Genomic DNA, 18,344 nt, shown 5'->3' on the forward strand with positions numbered 1-18,344 from the left:
CGAGTAATGGTATGGGCCCGGGGCGACTACTCTTAATACAAAATATCAGTATTTAATTGAAAACAACTCACTAAGCCTCAGTGGGCCAAATCAACTAAAGTCAGCTGTCAAAAATCATAGAGACATTTTAGCATGTTACCATCCACTAAGGGGCGAAATGGGTAACCATGTTACCATCCACTAAGGGGCGAAATGGGTAACCATGTTACCAGGCTTTGTGAGTTCTGTTTTCAGCAGTTTAGAGTCGAGACATTAGTCATTTGCACTCTTTGCTTGACAAAGGAAACAGACGTTTTCGAAAGCTCGCGAAAAATAAGTTTTCAATTCCTGTTCGTGTTAAAAAACACTTTGTCTTCATTATTCATACCAAACTGATTAATCTTATTCCCCCTGTTCCGTCTTTGCGTATTGCAGAGTTATCTTCTCCTGTGAGCAGGTATTGATCGTTACGTCATTGGTTTATGTGGGGAAATTACGTCGTTTTCTCAAAAATTGATGACGCTATTCTCACAAACCAATGACGTAGCAATCAATTCCTCCTGCTAACAAGAGAAGATACCTCTGCAATACGAAAAGACGGAATATATACAGAGTAAGGAGAAAGTTATAAAATCTAATACACGGTAAGGAACTGACAGTCCATCTGTAAACTGTCCTGTGACGTAAAGCAGAAGATGAAGTAGTATATATTTAGAAACAAATATTTAAAAGAAATTGTGTCGATGAATAAAGCCTTTATTCAATTACAAGTCTCGTCGCTGGTACTAGAGGCAAAAGTTGTTTCGAAACATACAGAAATACAGCGCAAGGAAAATTTATCTATGAAACCTTTTATAGCGTTATAGATTTTCAATAGATAATATTTATAAGATAATATTGACAGCCGATCATAAACCACTGTCAAACAAGCGACCCCTGCTTACTGTGTACGTGTACAGAACGTTCGTTTGATGTCGTGTCACGCCCAGTCTATTATAAAAAATATATAATTACAGATAGTAATGCCGCGGGAACAACATCTAACTGCTATCTAATCTAATTGTGGATATAATTAAAAATAAATAAAAAATATATATCGTCTCATAACGAAATACTCGGAATTGGATTCACTCTATATAACAAAATACCGCAACGAGTAAAGGTATGGGGGATCGTTTATCGAAAAGCTCGAGGTAAGTAATTATTTGTTTATGTACTTTCTAAATTAAGTGATCCTCAACCGCAGGTTTTATCAGAATATGTATTCAATTATTGAGTAAACTTGTTATATCTTATTGGTGGCCATAATTAGCTTACATGAATTATAATGTTATCAATCAATATATTGAAATACACACATAAAAATAAGGGAAAATATAAAATAAAATTTATCACAACACACATGGAAATACAATATATCACACTATCTGTATCGATAGATGCAGGTAACAGTACGAAAGCAATTATTTATAAGTAAGCCAACATTCTGAGAAGATTCTTTATTTATTTTTTAAATCACACCGTAAGGTAGCTCACCAGAACAAAAAGCTCACAAAAAGCATAACCTCCAAATGAGCAGTTGGAACTCGAAGTCGATAAAACATGACCATAATATGAACAACGAAAATATATAAACAGGACCTTTGGAAATGCTTCGTAACTGTTGGTCAAATCCAAGTAATGCCACATCCTCAAATCTAGAACACGGGTAGTGACAACAAGTTTTTATTTCACCCAGCTAAAGTGTGGTAAAAGAGGTCACATTTATACAAATACAACATCTAATTCTGTATAACTTATGATATAACAGGATTTACAACATGATTAATATTTTCAATGTTGTTTCTAGAAATCTACAAACTTTTTTAAGGAGAACAGTGTTGCATATTTGAAACATTCCTTTCATTTTCACGGTCGTCGGATAATTATTGTAATGCTTAGGTATATATTTTTGCCTCAGTTCCGTAATCTGACTGTTATTACAAATAAATAAATAATGGAATTCGTCGCACACATCGATGTTACAGAGAGGACATATTCTATTATCCCTTGGGACACCTGTCCATCTTCCTGTTTCGATAGGGAGTTTCGAATTTTATGTTCTGAATTTAGACATTATTTCCCGATCTTTTTCCCCAAGCCGTTTCAAATATTCTTGTAAGCCAAAATCTTTCTTAAAAATAGAATAGGTATTCCCTCTAGACGATATTGTGACGTCATGATTCCATTTTTGAATAAATTGATCCTGTAACTTAGATTTAAGTATATTTTTCAGTAGCGGCTTGCTAACAGTACATGTTTCTTGAAATAACCTAGTAATTCTTTAATACTTTGCAACCATTTAAACTTAATGACGTTATTTTCGTGTAACTTGTACATGATTTTGTAAATTTTGCCTGAAAGCTTATCATGACAAGTGACTCAATTATACCACAACTTTATCATTTTACAATTAATTTCAATCTGGATAGGATATCTTCCTGTTTCTCCGTACACCATGTAATTAGCACACGAGTAATGACAACAAAACCAAAAGGCACACTTATAAGCACTACAAAGCTACGCCCACCTCGGGGACTGACATCCTCGATACTCTAAGGGTCACGCTCACTTTCGTTCTCTTCACCCCTGGAATATATGTCATAGCAAAACTGAAGACACGCGTCTAGCTATTTGATTGGTCTCATGTAAAAAAACACCTGACCAATTGCTAGGCTGATACATTTCCTTTGAAGATTACAGAGGAGCGACACTCGACTTCAAAGCCAGTCAATTTTACCGTTATGCGACCACGAAATTCTTTTGATGTAAATCAAATGATCAAACTAGTCTTCTTTTCTCACCCACAAGATGACGCCCACTGAGCCTTCGATTTCACTATTACATATTCAATGGGTGCAGAGAGCGTAAGTGAGAGTAACCCTCTGAGTATCAAGGATGGGGGACTGACAGCCCAGCAGTCAACCACCTTGCTACCTAAATTTATCACAAGGAATCATCTATATAGCTACGACGACATTGTAGTAAATATCTGCAGGTTATAATATTATGGGGAAATTGAACATACACAAATATTTCAAACGAATTTAAGTAAAACTGAAGTAATTAACCTAAATAATGTCTATACAACAACCGACCTGTAAAAAACAGTAATATCATAGATAATTTGACAGATTAATGCACGTATACTTACCCCTTACCTCACGCCGGTTTTCATCTTACATGGCACTAAACATTAAAAATATGTATTTATTAGACAGTTTCGTGCTAAAAATGATAAGTAATATAAAAATAAATATTAACCATATCGGCAATTACACAAGGAAAAAATCCAGAAAAAAAAAGAAAATATTGAAAGTCATTTAATTGATTTTTATATTAATATATAAACGTTTAAATTCTACTGGTTTCGTAATGGCCTAGATCTACTGATATTTGCCTCTCGTTGATGCATCTTTGTTATTTATCGCGAGTATAGTCTGATAGTATCTGACACTTTAATAACCTGCGTTATCTATTGAAATCAACGTATGTTTAATTTATGTGGGTGACTTATACGAACATAAAAACATGAAGATATTTAAGTATTAACTTACCGTGTTATAATAAGGGTGTCATACACAGTCATCAACTTCCCCTTGCTCGGTAGTAACATTCCAGCCTCCACTGCTGTAGGAGTTGACATATAGTATACAGCTGCACCATACCCTGTACTAAGTATCAGGATTATATTACATATGTTAATCAATCAGAGTTAGCTAGGATTTTCTACCGGACATGTTTCAGTCTACTGAGTAAATTTTAGAATGGTCATTGTGGCCTACTTTCTATCTTTATGATGTCTGTGTCTTTCTATAGCTGATCATTCCACTGCATCATACCCTGTACTAAGTCTCCGGATTGTCGGACTGATGTGCTCTGTAAATCAATCGGTTAGTTAGCCAGGGTTTTCTACCGGGCGCGCTTAGGTCAACTACGGAAAATATATGCTCGTCCTCATTGCCTGCATTCTATCTATATGGTTTCAGTGTCTTGCTCTCTATGCCGTTAATTGTTGTTGACCTCCATACTTTTCCGGATTAAATCATTCATGCTGCATTTTGTTTTGTTTTGAGAGAGCTGCTTGGATCATGTTGATTTTGGAATTTTATCCTTGTATGTGGATGCTATGGTATATTTGTCGTTACGTTTCGACACTGTGGTATATGTTGTCCTTGTGTGTCGACGCTGTTGTGAATTATATCTTCGTGTGTTGATAATGTTATATATTTAATCGTTGTGAGTTTATGCTGTGGTATAATTTGACATTTTGTGCTGACGCTGTACAGTTTTCCTTGTGTGTTGAGGCGATGTTGAGTTATAGTTTGTCCCAGTGTGCTGATTTTGTGGCGTATTTGTCCTTTTGAACTGATGCTGTAGTGTATTTTTTCATTGTATGTTAATGCTGATAAATATTTTATCATACAAATATGGTGTGGTGTAATTTGTCATTGCTTGTTTTTTGCTTTAATTTTATTTAGGCCATATAATTGTACGCATGTACGATTTTAAATAGTCCTAAATAACTTATCGCCACAGAAAGAGTTACCCATTACATTGTTATTTCAACCATGTACATGTCGTTCAGATTTTCTACTTGTTACAACAAAACACTTATTTTTATGCAAACAAATACACTTCAGCGACGACCATTACCTAGAGACGGAGTTTACAGTTATGGACACAGATGAAGACGGATTTCTGTCAATACGACAGTTCACTAACCTTCTTCTGGCTCTGGGTTTCGGAGGAGACCAAGGGCAAACTGAGGTAATTTTGTTTCAAATCCACTTTATAAACACAGACCAAGCTACTGAAGCCAACAATTCACCTGTTTCTCAGTATACACGTTCATAATGGCCTGTGATGTATTACAAACCTCTAACTGCATTTGCGTTGTTAAAAAGAACTTACCTGAAAGTAAATTAAAATCATAAAAGTATAGTGACAATATGGTACAGAACTGAGGTTGTTACTTCATATCAAACTACTTAATACGACCACTATTGGCTTTCTTATCATTGTAACTCCCAGCACAAACTCGCGCTCAGTAGTAATCACAGATTCAGGAATTATTAAGACGATTATTTCTATCGCGAATTCATGTATTACCTAGACGATTCGTCCATATAACAATGACCATCAACGTGGAGTAAAGTGCTATTTAATTCTCCGCAAATAAATACCGGAAGATTATTTTGAAAATTAATCGCAATCCATAATAAGCAAGCCGACATATGTATTATGTTCTTTTCGCGAAACTATCAGGAACAAGGTAATTTATTGTCAAAATAAGCGTTTTACAGTTATATATATATATAAATCACAATTACATACAGTTATATATATAAAAATCACAATCATATTTCGTAATGCTCAAGTAATTCATATTTGAATACTACTATTATATTTCATGATAATAAAGTGATTTAATTTGTATATCAAGATATCAATTAAACAGTAATAATGGGTTTTTTTTTATTAATGTCTTACCTTTGTTTTTCAAAATAATTTTAAAAAGTGTTTTGAATGAACTGATTTACAGTTTTATATTCATGTATAACCAGTATACTTCATAAAGCCTAATTAAACCCGGTTGATTTATGGAATGACCAACAATTTGCCGTGTATTTCGAGGAATTAGGCAGAAATACATTATCAGAAAAAAATGAACGACAATTATATACTTTTTTTTTATTTAATTATGCATAACATCATCAGTATTTTTTATGAATGATAATGAACTGGTTTTTTTTAATATACAAGCTGCTTCTGAAGAAAATGAATAAAGGAGGAAAAGACAAGATATCCAAGAGCGAATATGCTGAAGCCTTAAAGACGACGATGACGTCATGATAAGGTATCCACAAACCAATTCCACGCACCTGTTTGAAATGAGAAGAGTATATCGGTAACTCGTGTACAATAATTATAGTGAGGTATAAAAGTGCTCGATTGTCGGTACTTGTGTACGACAGGTAGTTAAGTGGACATCATGACGGGTGCCACGCTAACCCTTCCGGAACACATAGTTTCGGCTCAATGATGCCATTGCATTATGTCTGAGTGTTTCCTCATGTCATGCTTTGCTTTTTTTCAGTATTATTTTGAGTATGTGTGGGTCTTGTGTTGACGCTGTGGTACGGTTTGCCCTTGTGTGTTGACGTTGTGGTATATTTTGTGACTGTGTTGACGTTGTGGTATATTTTGTGACTGTGTTGACGCTGTGGTATATTTTGTGACTGTGCGTTGACGTTGTTGTATATTTTGTGACTGTGTGTTGACGTTGTGGAATATTTTGTGACTGTGTGTTGACGCTGGGGTATATTTTGTGACTGTGTGTTGACGTTATGGTATATTTTGTGACTGTGTGTTGACGTTGTAGTATATTTTGTGACTATGTGTTGACGTTGTGGTATATTTTGGGACTGTTTGTTGACGTTGTGGTATATTTTGTGACTGTGTTGACGCTGTGGTATATTTTGTGATTGTGCGTTGACGTTGTGGTATATTTTGTGACTGTGTTGACGCTGTGGTATATTTTGTGACTGTGTGTTGACGTTATGGTATATTTTGTGACTGTGTGTTGACGTTGTGGGATATTTTGTGACTGTGTTGACGCTGTGGTATATTTTGTGACTGTGTGTTGAGGTTGTGGTATATTTTGTGACTGTGTGTTGACCCTGTGGTATATTTTGTGACTGTGCGTTGACGCTGTGGTATATTTTGTGACTGTGTTGACGTTGTGGTATATTTTGTGACTATGTGTTGACGTTGTGGTATATTTTGTGTCTGTGTGTTGACGTTGTGGTATATTTTGTGACTGTGGGTTGACGTTGTGGTATATTTTGTGACTATGTGTTGACGTTGGGGTATATTTTGTGACTGTGTGTTGACGCTGTGGTACGGTTTGCCCTTGTGTGTTGACGTTGTGGTATATTTTGTGCCTGTGTGTTGACGTTGTGGTATATTTTGTGACTGTTTGTTGATGTTGTGGTATATTTTGTGACTGTGTGTTGACCCTGTGGTATATTTTGTGACTGTGCGTTGACGCTGTGGTATATTTTGTGACTGTGTTGACGTTGTGGTATATTTTGTGACTGTTTGTTGACGTTGTGGTATATTTTGTGACTATGTGTTGACGTTGTGGTATATTTTGGGACTGTTTGTTGACGTTGTGGTATATTTTGTGACTATGTGTTGACGTTGTTGTATATTTTGTGACTGTGTGTTGACGTTGTGGAATATTTTGTGACTGTGTGTTGACGCTGGGGTATATTTTGTGACTGTGTGTTGACGTTATGGTATATTTTGTGACTGTGTGTTGACGTTGTAGTATATTTTGTGACTATGTGTTGACGTTGTGGTATATTTTGGGACTGTTTGTTGACGTTGTGGTATATTTTGTGACTATGTGTTGACGTTGTGGTATATTTTGGGACTGTTTGTTGACGTTGTGGTATATTTTGTGACTGTGTGTTGACCCTGTGGTATATTTTGTGACTGTGCGTTGACGCTGTGGTATATTTTGTGACTGTGTTGACGTTGTGGTATATTTTGTGACTGTTTGTTGACGTTGTGGTGTAATTTATCATTGTGAGTTAACGCTATTGCACTGTGTCTTTTGTGTTGACGCTGCGGCATATTCAAACTAGTGTAATGTCGTGAGTTTTGAGCTTGTATTATGACGCTGCGGCATCCCTTGTTTTTGTCTATTTTACGTTTTATTATTCCAAAATAAAATAATGTATTGATCACATTATGACTCTAACTATTGCCCTTACGTTGATAGTGACTTAATTAACGTTCCAGATTTGTATACAACTCATACTTTGTATTAATACAATTGTTAAAGCAGCTCTCAAATATGTTATGTTTTATTTCCTTCCAGTACCAGCCGATGGCGAGTGATTTATGAGAATTTTGACGACGCCAATGAAGGAAAGGTCGCTAATTCTAAAATTGAAAACAGACTACGAATTATGGGATTTCAAAATATGAAAAATAAAATACAGGAGATTGACGAAAACAAGGATGGATATATAACATACGAGGAGCTCTTTAGAAAACATCTAAAGGATCATGGATTGATCACCTGAAGGCCAGAAGCGTGGCAAATAGAATCTATCCCTACTTTGAGAGAAGGGCATACAATATTTACTTTACTCAGGCCTTCTTTAACAGTTTTTTCTATTGTCTGACGGGGCATTGTATGTTTAGCATTGTCAGACGGGTTTTTTGGTGATAGTTATCCCAGTTATTACTCCAAATAATCACTATAAATATAAAGCAAAATAACCTCTAAAATTTTCGTCTGCTGGATAACCGAACTACTCGGTAGTGAAGCGGACGTAAACCTATCAGTCAGTCAATCAATCAATCAATCAATCAATCAATCAATCAACCTCTAAAAATACGAAGTAATTAATCACGTATTCAAAACTTCAGCAGGTCGATGCAGAGAGCCAAACAAAGCAAACGTTTTACCGCGCCATGTCTTGCCATGTCGTCTATTCCAGACTTAGCAGTGGTACTAATGGTCACAAGATTGAAAAGTCATTTCTCCTACATCCAATATAGGATTCCCCACTCCCAACCCATTGGATAAACCTGGTAGGAGTTGATGAACATTTTCGGTTACACTTTCGGTGCCTAAACTCGTGATGGTTGATTGTACTCCTATTTCTCTTACTCTCGTTAGTTAATTTTGAAATTGTTAAAGACACTCGGTAAACCTCGTGACTTCATACAATTTGAATATGAACCAACTCGAGTTAGATAAAGATAACCAATCATCACTCGAGTTAGATAAAGATAACCAATCATCACTTGCTGGGGAATCTCTATGTCTCAGGTGTTCCGAAACACAACTCTAAAAGCAGGAGGGGAAATGTGCCTTCAAAACCCTTTATCATATTACAAATTTACAACTCTTGGCTGCATCAGATAATTATTTCTAAGGTTTCTAGCTACAATGTTATGGCCACCCTTAGAACTAACAGTCCACCAGAACAGTCAACAGCCGTATCACGTTAATCACCACTAGAAATAAAAAGCAAGAAACACTATTAAATTGTTTAGCAAGACAATGCAGAAAGCCAAAGAAAACGTTTAAAAACATTAAACAGCTATTTCGTTTATTTAAGACCCATCTGTAGAACTAAGGGTTACTAATATGAACATCCAATACAGAGAATGGGAAAGGTGTTAATAAAATACCGTTTAACGCCACCAATGCACATTAGGCTGAAATAAATAATTTATTCTTAAACTAGTACTTTTTGTAAACCCTCCCGAAGTAAATTCTATCTATAAGGTTGCCTGCCAAATTTTGGGGCTGATAGTCCACCAGCTGATTCAAGCACATTGCGACAGAAAATAATCATAATTAGATTATCTATATTGTTTTGATTTTTTTTTTGTCAGAAATAGTTCACACTTGGCATAGATTATAAGTAATCACGTTATGTATACGAATGTCAACTAATTGGATTAACTGAGGAGCTGATAATACGTAAATTAATGATAAAAGTGTTACAATTAATTGGGACACACGTGGAACCTATATTTATTACACAGAAAGCACCACCAGTGAAAGCACTACAACCCAAGACCACGTAATCATATCGTGATGTTTGTGGACCAGTATGTCCACACGATGTCTTCACAGCCAGCAAACTGACAACATTCCTATAGATTAAGTGGTATACAGTTACCATTAACAAGTTGGTCATGTTTAACCAGAAAAAAACAACAAGAAACAACTGAATACTGAAAAGCAAAACCCTGAATTGCACTCAAAATGATCGAAATCGATAAAACAAGGGCAACATTTGAACAAATGTAAGACTAACATGGAGACAGTTGAAAAAGTACAAAGAGAATAAGACCAGGTGTTACGGAAGGTTAAGCATCTTCTACTTCTACTGAAAGTCATAGCCATAACATAAGGAAGGGTAGTGACAACAAAGAAACAAGGCAGTGAGCGCAATTAAACATGTTGACCTTCAGATCACACAAAGAAATAGCATTGACCTTCAGATCACACAAAGATGTCCTAATGACATCATGAAATTTGTCCATAGTCTTCATTTCCCTTTATCTTTTGGAACCCCTTGTTATAAGTTTGTCTATCAGAAGACGACACTATGATAATTGGAGCAAGCTATTCAATAGTTTATCAACTGTGACATGTTGAGAATCTCTCATCCGTCTAACGGTAAAATTGACTGGCTTTGAAGTCAGGTGTCACTCCTCTGTAATCTTCAAATGACAGGTATCAGTCTAGTGACTGGTCAGGTATTTTTTTTACCAGAGACCAATCAAATAGCTAGCCGCATGCCATCAATTTTGCTATCACATATTCTAGGGGTTTAGACTGCGTAAGTGAGAGCAACTCCTGAAGTAATGAGGATGTGACCACTGGTGTTACAGAAAACCAGTAGCATTTGATTGGTCCAGATGTTTTTTTTTAGATTATTTTTGATAAATTGGATTCAAACAAGCCATTGCATGTTTTCTCCGTTATCTTTAATAAACAGACCATCCTTCTCCGTCTTTAGCAAATTCTAGTTGAACAGATTTTACAGGCAGGTGCCCGTTTGTTTATCACAAAAGGGTTTCATTGGTACAAACATAGTTTATCGTAAACACTTTTCAATTTTGGAAGCGTTGTTGTTCATTATGAAAGTTTCCTGGGTCGAAAACACACTTTTTATCAAAGATTTTACCTTCATTGACTTGGTTAAGAAGAGTTGCTCTCAGCCATATCTTGCCTACTACAAGTGCTTGGTTGATTATACTTACATCAATTGTGTATCTCGGGGTGCTCTACTGAATGCATAGTGTGGGTACTTACCTTTATGTTAAGCTGGGACAACGGGACTTGAATGCAGTCATGACATTTTGTTGGAGACCAGTTATCATGCTACAACCTGCTCACCTAGTAATCCTTTCATGTCTTATAAATTGAATGATGCAGTTTAGAAAGTTTATCGTGCATTCAATTACTTTCATAACAAACACTGTGAGAGGATTTCCACTTTGCTGAAAATTGGTTGTATTAACATCTTGGTTACCATAGTTACTAACAATGCTTTATATAGATTTTACTAATTGCGTTGCGGATGCCGAATCTGACCTAAATTTTACGCTTAAGTCCCTTGGTTAACAACAATTGGTTGCCTATATATTTCAGATTAAGAAAAATTGTTCGCATAAGTCAGATCTTAGTTACTACAAGTAATACTGATTGCATGTTGCAGATACTGAATTTGGCAAATATTTTATGTTTCAGTGACTTGAATAATAAAAATGCATCGAGTTGGTTAAAAATTACTTGTTGTAATATATCATGTCTTTAATGCCTTTTTGCACTGTGAGCGGGGGATAATGATGACAGTGTCTTCTTGTTACATTTTAGAAGTGTTTCCTTGGTGGAATCAAGATTATTCATAGAGAAGCTTTTTTTTCTTCTTATAAACCTATTTGTATGTTATATAATTTCCTTGGTGGAGGCTTGTTATATAAACCTATTTGTATGTTATATAATTTCCTTGGTGGAGGCTTGTTATATAAACCTATTTGTATGTTATATAATTTCCTTGGTGGAGGCTTGTTATATAAACCTATTTGTATGTTATATAATTTCCTTGGTGGAGGCTTGTTATATAAACCTATTTGTATGTTATATAATTTCCTTGGTGGAGGCTTGTTATATAAACCTATTTGTATGTTATATAATTTCCTTGGTGGAGGCTTGTTATATAAACCTATTTGTATGTTATATAATTTCCTTGGTGGAGGCTTGTTATATAAACCTATTTGTATGTTATATAATTTCCTTGGTGGAGGCTTGTTATATAAACCTATTTGTATGTTATATAATTTCCTTGGTGGAGGCTTGTTATATAAACCTATTTGTATGTTATATAATTTCCTTGGTGGAGGCTTGTTATATAAACCTATTTGTATGTTATATAATTTCCTTGGTGGAGGCTTGTTATATAAACCTATTTGTATGTTATATAATTTCCTTGGTGGAGGCTTGTTATATAAACCTATTTGTATGTTATATAATTTCCTTGGTGGAGGCTTGTTATATAAACCTATTTGTATGTTATATAATTTCCTTGGTGGAGGCTTGTTATATAAACCTATTTGTATGTTATATAATTTCCTTGGTGGAGGCTTGTTATATAAACCTATTTGTATGTTATATAATTTCCTTGGTGGAGGCTTGTTATATAAACCTATTTGTATGTTATATAATTTCCTTGGTGGAGGCTTGTTATATAAACCTATTTGTATGTTATATAATTTCCTTGGTGGAGGCTTGTTATATAAACCTATTTGTATGTTATATAATTTCCTTGGTGGAGGCTTGTTATATAAACCTATTTGTATGTTATATAATGTCCTTGGTGGAGGCTTGTTATATAAACCTGGAGGCTTGTTATATAAACCTTTTTGTATGTTATATAATTGCCTTGGTGGAGGCTTGTTATATAAACCTGGAGGCTTGTTAATCCCTTGATGGTTCAACTGGAGGTGACTATGGAACTGTCCTCGTCACATTGTCCGGGGCATATTTCATATATTTTCACCCAAATTTTGAAATTTATATGCAGGTACCTCTTTGGACAACATAGTGTTGTGCACTAAAATCTCATCTTTTCCCCCCATGGTATACAGAGTGATGGCCCTTTATTGATTTATACCAAAAGTCTAGAGGTGAGCGACTACAGATTGCCGACATATTTCCCTTATTTATTATGGAAGGATTTCTAAATGGAAACCTGTGCTATATGAAAGGGTTGTTATTACAGAAGGATTTCTCCGTAATAGTAAGGCTTAATTCTCGCCAATATCATTCTGGATGACATACCTTCTTTAAACAGTCAACATGATTTATATTTGACAAAGGAATAACATGCAAACAGCAGCCTCAAGTACAGCCCTAGTTATAGCTCTATTTATATACAGACTTCACTTACAACCCGTGTAACAACTCCAATTACAGCTCCAGATAAACCACAGTAACAACCACAGCCCGTTACAGGTTTTAAGGCCTCAGTGATAACCTTAGTTACAGCCCTTTTAGCTCCAGTTATCGCCATCAAGGTGTTTTTTCATTCCTTATTCCTTCCCTTTTCTCTTTGTACACATCAAATCTTTCCTATTTTATCAAATGTCAATTGTGGACTTTTGCTTGGGGTATATATTGTACCAGTAAATAGGGTTTGAGAAAGTTCAAACCTTAATTGTTCACTCTATTCGTTTTGGTTTAGCAATACAAGTAATAATATATTGATGAAATGGAATTGTGAAAACCACACAAATGTTTGTATAATGACATAAATCTTCCCATTTCATAGAATATCAATTTATCTGTCACAACACGTCCCTTAATTACCACATACTTGTCACTTCCTCATTTGTTTACACGTCCCTTACCACATACTTGTCACTTTCTTATTTGTTTACACATCCCTTACCACATACTTGTCACTTCCTCATTTGTTTACACGTACCTTACAACATACTTGTCACTTGTTTACACGTCCCTTACCACATACTTGTCATTTGTTTACGCGTCCCTTACCACATACTCGTCACTTCCTCATTTGTTTACACATCCCTTACCACATACTTGTCACTTCCTCATTTGTTTACACGTACCTTACAACATACTTGTCATTTGTTTACACGTCCCTTACCACATACTTGTCACTTGTTTACACGTCCCTTACCACATACTTGTCACTTCCTCATTTGTTTACACATCCCTTACCACATACTTGTCTCTTCCTCATTTGTTTACACGTACCTTACAACATACTTGTCATTTGTTTACACGTCCCTTACCACATACTTGTCACTTCCTCATTTGTTTACACGTCCCTTACCACATACTTGTCACTTGTTTACACGTCCCTTACCACATACTTGTCACTTCCTCATTTGTTTACACGTCCCTTACCACATACTTGTCACTTGTTTACACGTCCCTTACCACATACTTGTCACTTCCTCATTTGTTTACACGTCCCTTACCACATACTTGTCACTTGTTTACACGTCCCTTACCACATACTTGTCACTTCCTCATTTGTTTACACGTCCCTTACCACATACTTGTCACTTGTTTACACGTCCCTTACCACATACTTGTCACTTCCTCATTTGTTTACACGTCCCTTACCACATACTTGTCACTTGTTTACACGTCCCTTACCACATACTTGTCACTTCCTCATTTGTTTACACGTCCCTTACCACATACTTGTCACTTGTTTACACGTCCCTTACCACATACTTGTCACTTCCTCATTTGTTTACACGTCCCTTACCACATACTTGTCACTTGTTTACACGTCCCTTACCACATACTTGTCACTTCCTCATTTGTTTACACGTCCCTTACCACATACTTGTCACTTGTTTACACGTCCCTTACCACATACTTGTCACTTCCTCATTTGTTTACACGTCCCTTACCACATACTTGTCACTTGTTTACACGTCCCTTACCACATACTTGTCACTTCCTCATTTGTTTACACGTCCCTTACCACATACTTGTCACTTGTTTACACGTCCCTTACCACATACTTGTCACTTCCTCATTTGTTTACACGTCCCTTACCACATACTTGTCACTTGTTTACACGTCCCTTACCACATACTTGTCACTTCCTCATTTGTTTACACGTCCCTTACCACATACTTGTCACTTGTTTACACGTCCCTTACCACATACTTGTCACTTCCTCATTTGTTTACACGTCCCTTACCACATACTTGTCACTTGTTTACACGTCCCTTACCACATACTTGTCACTTCCTCATTTGTTTACACGTCCCTTACCACATACTTGTCACTTGTTTACACGTCCCTTACCACATACTTGTCTCTTCCTCATTTGTTTACACGTCCCTTACCACATACTTGTCACTTGTTTACACGTCCCTTACCACATACTTGTCACCTGTTTACACGTCCCTTACCACATACTTGTCACCTGTTTACACGTCCCTTACCACATACTTGTCACTTCCTCATTTGTTTACACGTCCCTTACCACATACTTGTCACTTGTTTACACGTCCCTTACCACATACTTGTCACTTGTTTACACGTCCCTTACCACATACTTGACACTTGTTTACACGTCCCTTACCATATACTTGTCACTGTTTTACACGTCCCTTACCACATACTTGTCACTTGTTTACACGTCCCCTACCACATACTTGACACTTGTTTACACGTCCCTTACCATATACTTGTCACTTGTTTACACGTCCCTTACCACATACTTGTCACCTGTTTACACGTCCCTTACCACATACTTGACACTTGTTTACACGTCCCTTACCACATCCTTGTCACTGTTTTACACATCCCTTACCACATACTTGTCACTTCATTTGTTTACACGTCCCTTACCACATACTTGTCACTTGTTTACACGTCCCTTACCACATACTTGTCACTTGTTTACACGTCCCTTACCACATACTTGTCACCTGTTTACACATCCCTTACCACATACTTGTCTCTTTCCTCATTTGTTTACACGTCCCTTACCACATACTTGTCACTTGTTTACACGTCCCTTACCACATACTTGTCACTTGTTTACACGTCCCTTACCACATACTTGTCACTTCCTCATTTGTTTACATGTACCACCAGTACCACTAGTAGTACCAAATATTAGTCTTGTATAAGGCCACTAGTTTGTTAGAAAGATGAGAAGGATTTATACAAGTACATAGTACTTGTTTCCTTATCATGTTTGATAATGTGATTTGTATCATTCATGACATGTATTTCATTACTTGAATAAATACAGTTTAAACCAAATAGAGTTTGCAATATACTTCCAACATCAATTCCCACAGAGAAGTGCTATCCTTCATGGAATGGAAACTAGGTCAGAAACCAGGTTTCCTAAGAAGGCAGTTGTTTTGTTGATTTACTGACATACAAATAAAACTCCACACAAGGTCTATAGTATATTTATTTTGTTTTATTTAAATGCATATCAAATAATTAACTTTAGAAACATTTTACACCTGATAACTAGATGGAAGGTGATGATGAGATTTAAATAGAACATGAGAGATGTGTAAACGTGTGAGTAATGGCTGATGAAATGGTTAGCTAATCCTTATAACATATAACACTTTGTGTCCAATGATTAAAGAAAGCTGAATGTCGACACACATTAAATATTCTACAACAGCAGCCAATCAAATGCCTCCACCTCTCAGATAGCAAGGAGATATCGTGAAAAGACACAGGGTTTGTGATTGGCTGATTTTACTGGAATTAATATTCATGATTTTTTTAACCCATTCATACCTGTAGAACCAACTAAAGTATAATAATGCAATATTTTTTTAAACTCAAATCATAATAAACTTGATGTGTAAACACAAGAATCATTCAGTCATTTAGATCATTGAACATTATTTTTGGGGGAAAACCCCTTTTATCTCATTATCATATGAACAAAAATAGCCATGGTATCTGACTGGTGATATCTGTAAAATGATTACAGATTCCCATTTATTTGGGTTTCACATTTGAATCAATTAATATAATTCTTCACTACACTAAACTGAGGTGTGTGTCATTGAAGATATACTTTATATCTTACCTTTGTTCAGGTAGTATAGATTGATATATAATAAATTTAGAATAATATAAACAAATATAATCTCTCTATATAGCCACCAAATTAGTTAGCAAAAGTACCCTCTCTGTAAAGCTAGAACACAATATTAACATTACATACTGTATATTCAAACATAAAGCTCTGATATCAAATTTCATTTAAACAGAATAACAGATGAGCATAACAGTGTTTAGAAACTCCTCAGATAAAATCTTTTGCCATCTTTTACAACAATATATTTGAATTAAAATCATTATTTTGATATTATGTATGAATAAGTAATGAAAAGTTATGAAACTGAATAAAATGTTTTAAGTTTTACTAAAAATATATTAACTTTTATAATATATAGAGAATCTGGTTAACTGCCTTCACAATACACTGGCATTGGACCATTCTAGGGTCAGTCTTTCTCATCTTCCTCAATAAAGCAATACAAACATTCGACTGAGCAAGATGTCAATGTGAAACATCTGAATGACCAAGAGGACAAAGTGAAACACTTGAACGGCCAAGAGGACAGCTAGTGTCAAACATTTGAATGACCAAGAGGACAGTGTCAAACATTTGAATGACCAAGAGGACAGGGTCAAATATTAGTAAGATATATATTTGAATTATAAAGAGTAATTATGGGTCATCAAGTTTTTTTTATACACTATGATATACAAGTACCTTGCAAGACCAACTTGTTGCATTTTAGTTATTCCTTTTTAATAAGGTGATTTGTATACAGTGAAATTTTGTTAATCAGCATACTTAACCAAGCATTCCTATCAAGAATCTATAAGTTACTGTCAAGTCATGAATTCAAATGAATTGGGTTTAACTATTTCTGGAAAATTAAAAAATCTAAGAATCTTCCTTGAGGCTACATTCAACTGTTGGAGTGTTAGTTGGATGTCTGGCTAGTGTTAAGCAGGGCAGTAAGAAAGGCGGTCAGGCAAGCAGTACTACGCATATACCCCAACACTGATAAATACCATTATATCTGGTACAAACCATTACACTGGTAAATACCATTATATCTGGTACAAACAATTACACTGGTAAATACCATTATATCGGGTACAAACCATTACACTGATAAATAACATTATATCTGGTACAAAACATTACACTGGTAAATACCATTATATCTGTTACAAACCCCAACACTGATCAAAACCATTATAGCTGGTACAAAACATTAAACTGGTAAATAGCATTATATCTGGTACAAAACATTACACTGATAAATAACATTATATCTGGTACAAAACATTACACTGATAAATACCATTATATCTGGTACAATCATTACACTGATAAATACCATTATAGCTGGTACAAACCATTAAACTGGTAAATACCATTATATCTGGTACAACCATTACACTGATAAATACCATTATAGCTGGTACAAACCATTACACTGATAAATACCATTATATCTGGTACAAACCCCAACACTGATCAATACCATTATAGCTGGTACAAACCATTACACTGGTAAATACCATTATATCTGGTACAACCCATTATACTGGTAAATACCATTTATCTGGTACAACCATTACACCGGTAAATCCCATTATATCTGGTACAACCCTTACCCTGGTAAATACCATTATATTTGGTACAAACCATTACACTGAC

At 35.4% G+C, this 18,344-nt stretch overlaps 1 protein-coding gene and 1 long non-coding RNA gene across 2 annotated transcripts; both read left to right on the top strand.

The window, feature by feature from the left end:
* Positions 1-548: 548 nt before the first annotated feature.
* Positions 549-8,125, top strand: LOC110448122. Its single transcript, XR_002462683.1, has 4 exons — positions 549-623; positions 4,662-4,788; positions 5,785-5,878; positions 7,910-8,125. It is a non-coding gene; the product is annotated as an uncharacterized LOC110448122 (long non-coding RNA).
* A 4,666-nt stretch (positions 8,126-12,791) lies between these two features.
* On the top strand, positions 12,792-15,212 carry LOC110448162. The gene is made up of 4 exons (XM_021494263.1): positions 12,792-12,863; positions 13,395-13,801; positions 13,876-14,372; positions 14,406-15,212. The coding sequence occupies exons 1-4, from the start codon at positions 12,792-12,794 to the stop codon at positions 15,176-15,178; spliced, it is 1,749 nt and encodes a 582-aa protein (XP_021349938.1). The 3' UTR covers positions 15,179-15,212.
* The last annotated feature ends 3,132 nt before the right edge of the window (positions 15,213-18,344 follow it).

Source organism: Mizuhopecten yessoensis, unplaced genomic scaffold (assembly GCF_002113885.1).
Source record: "Mizuhopecten yessoensis strain PY_sf001 unplaced genomic scaffold, ASM211388v2 scaffold3853, whole genome shotgun sequence".
Taxonomy (NCBI): domain Eukaryota; kingdom Metazoa; phylum Mollusca; class Bivalvia; order Pectinida; family Pectinidae; genus Mizuhopecten; species Mizuhopecten yessoensis.

Excerpts from the sequence above, each read along its gene's own strand:
- LOC110448162 (XM_021494263.1), top strand. The coding sequence starts at position 12,792 with ATGGAAGGATTTCTAAATGGAAACCTGTGCTATATGAAAGGGTTGTTA. Across the intron at positions 12,864-13,394 it reads AGAAGGATTTCTCCGTAATA|AATATCAATTTATCTGTCAC; the intron begins GTAAGGCTTAAT and ends CCCATTTCATAG. Across the intron at positions 13,802-13,875 it reads ACTTCCTCATTTGTTTACAC|GTCCCTTACCACATACTTGT; the intron begins ATCCCTTACCAC and ends ATTTGTTTACAC.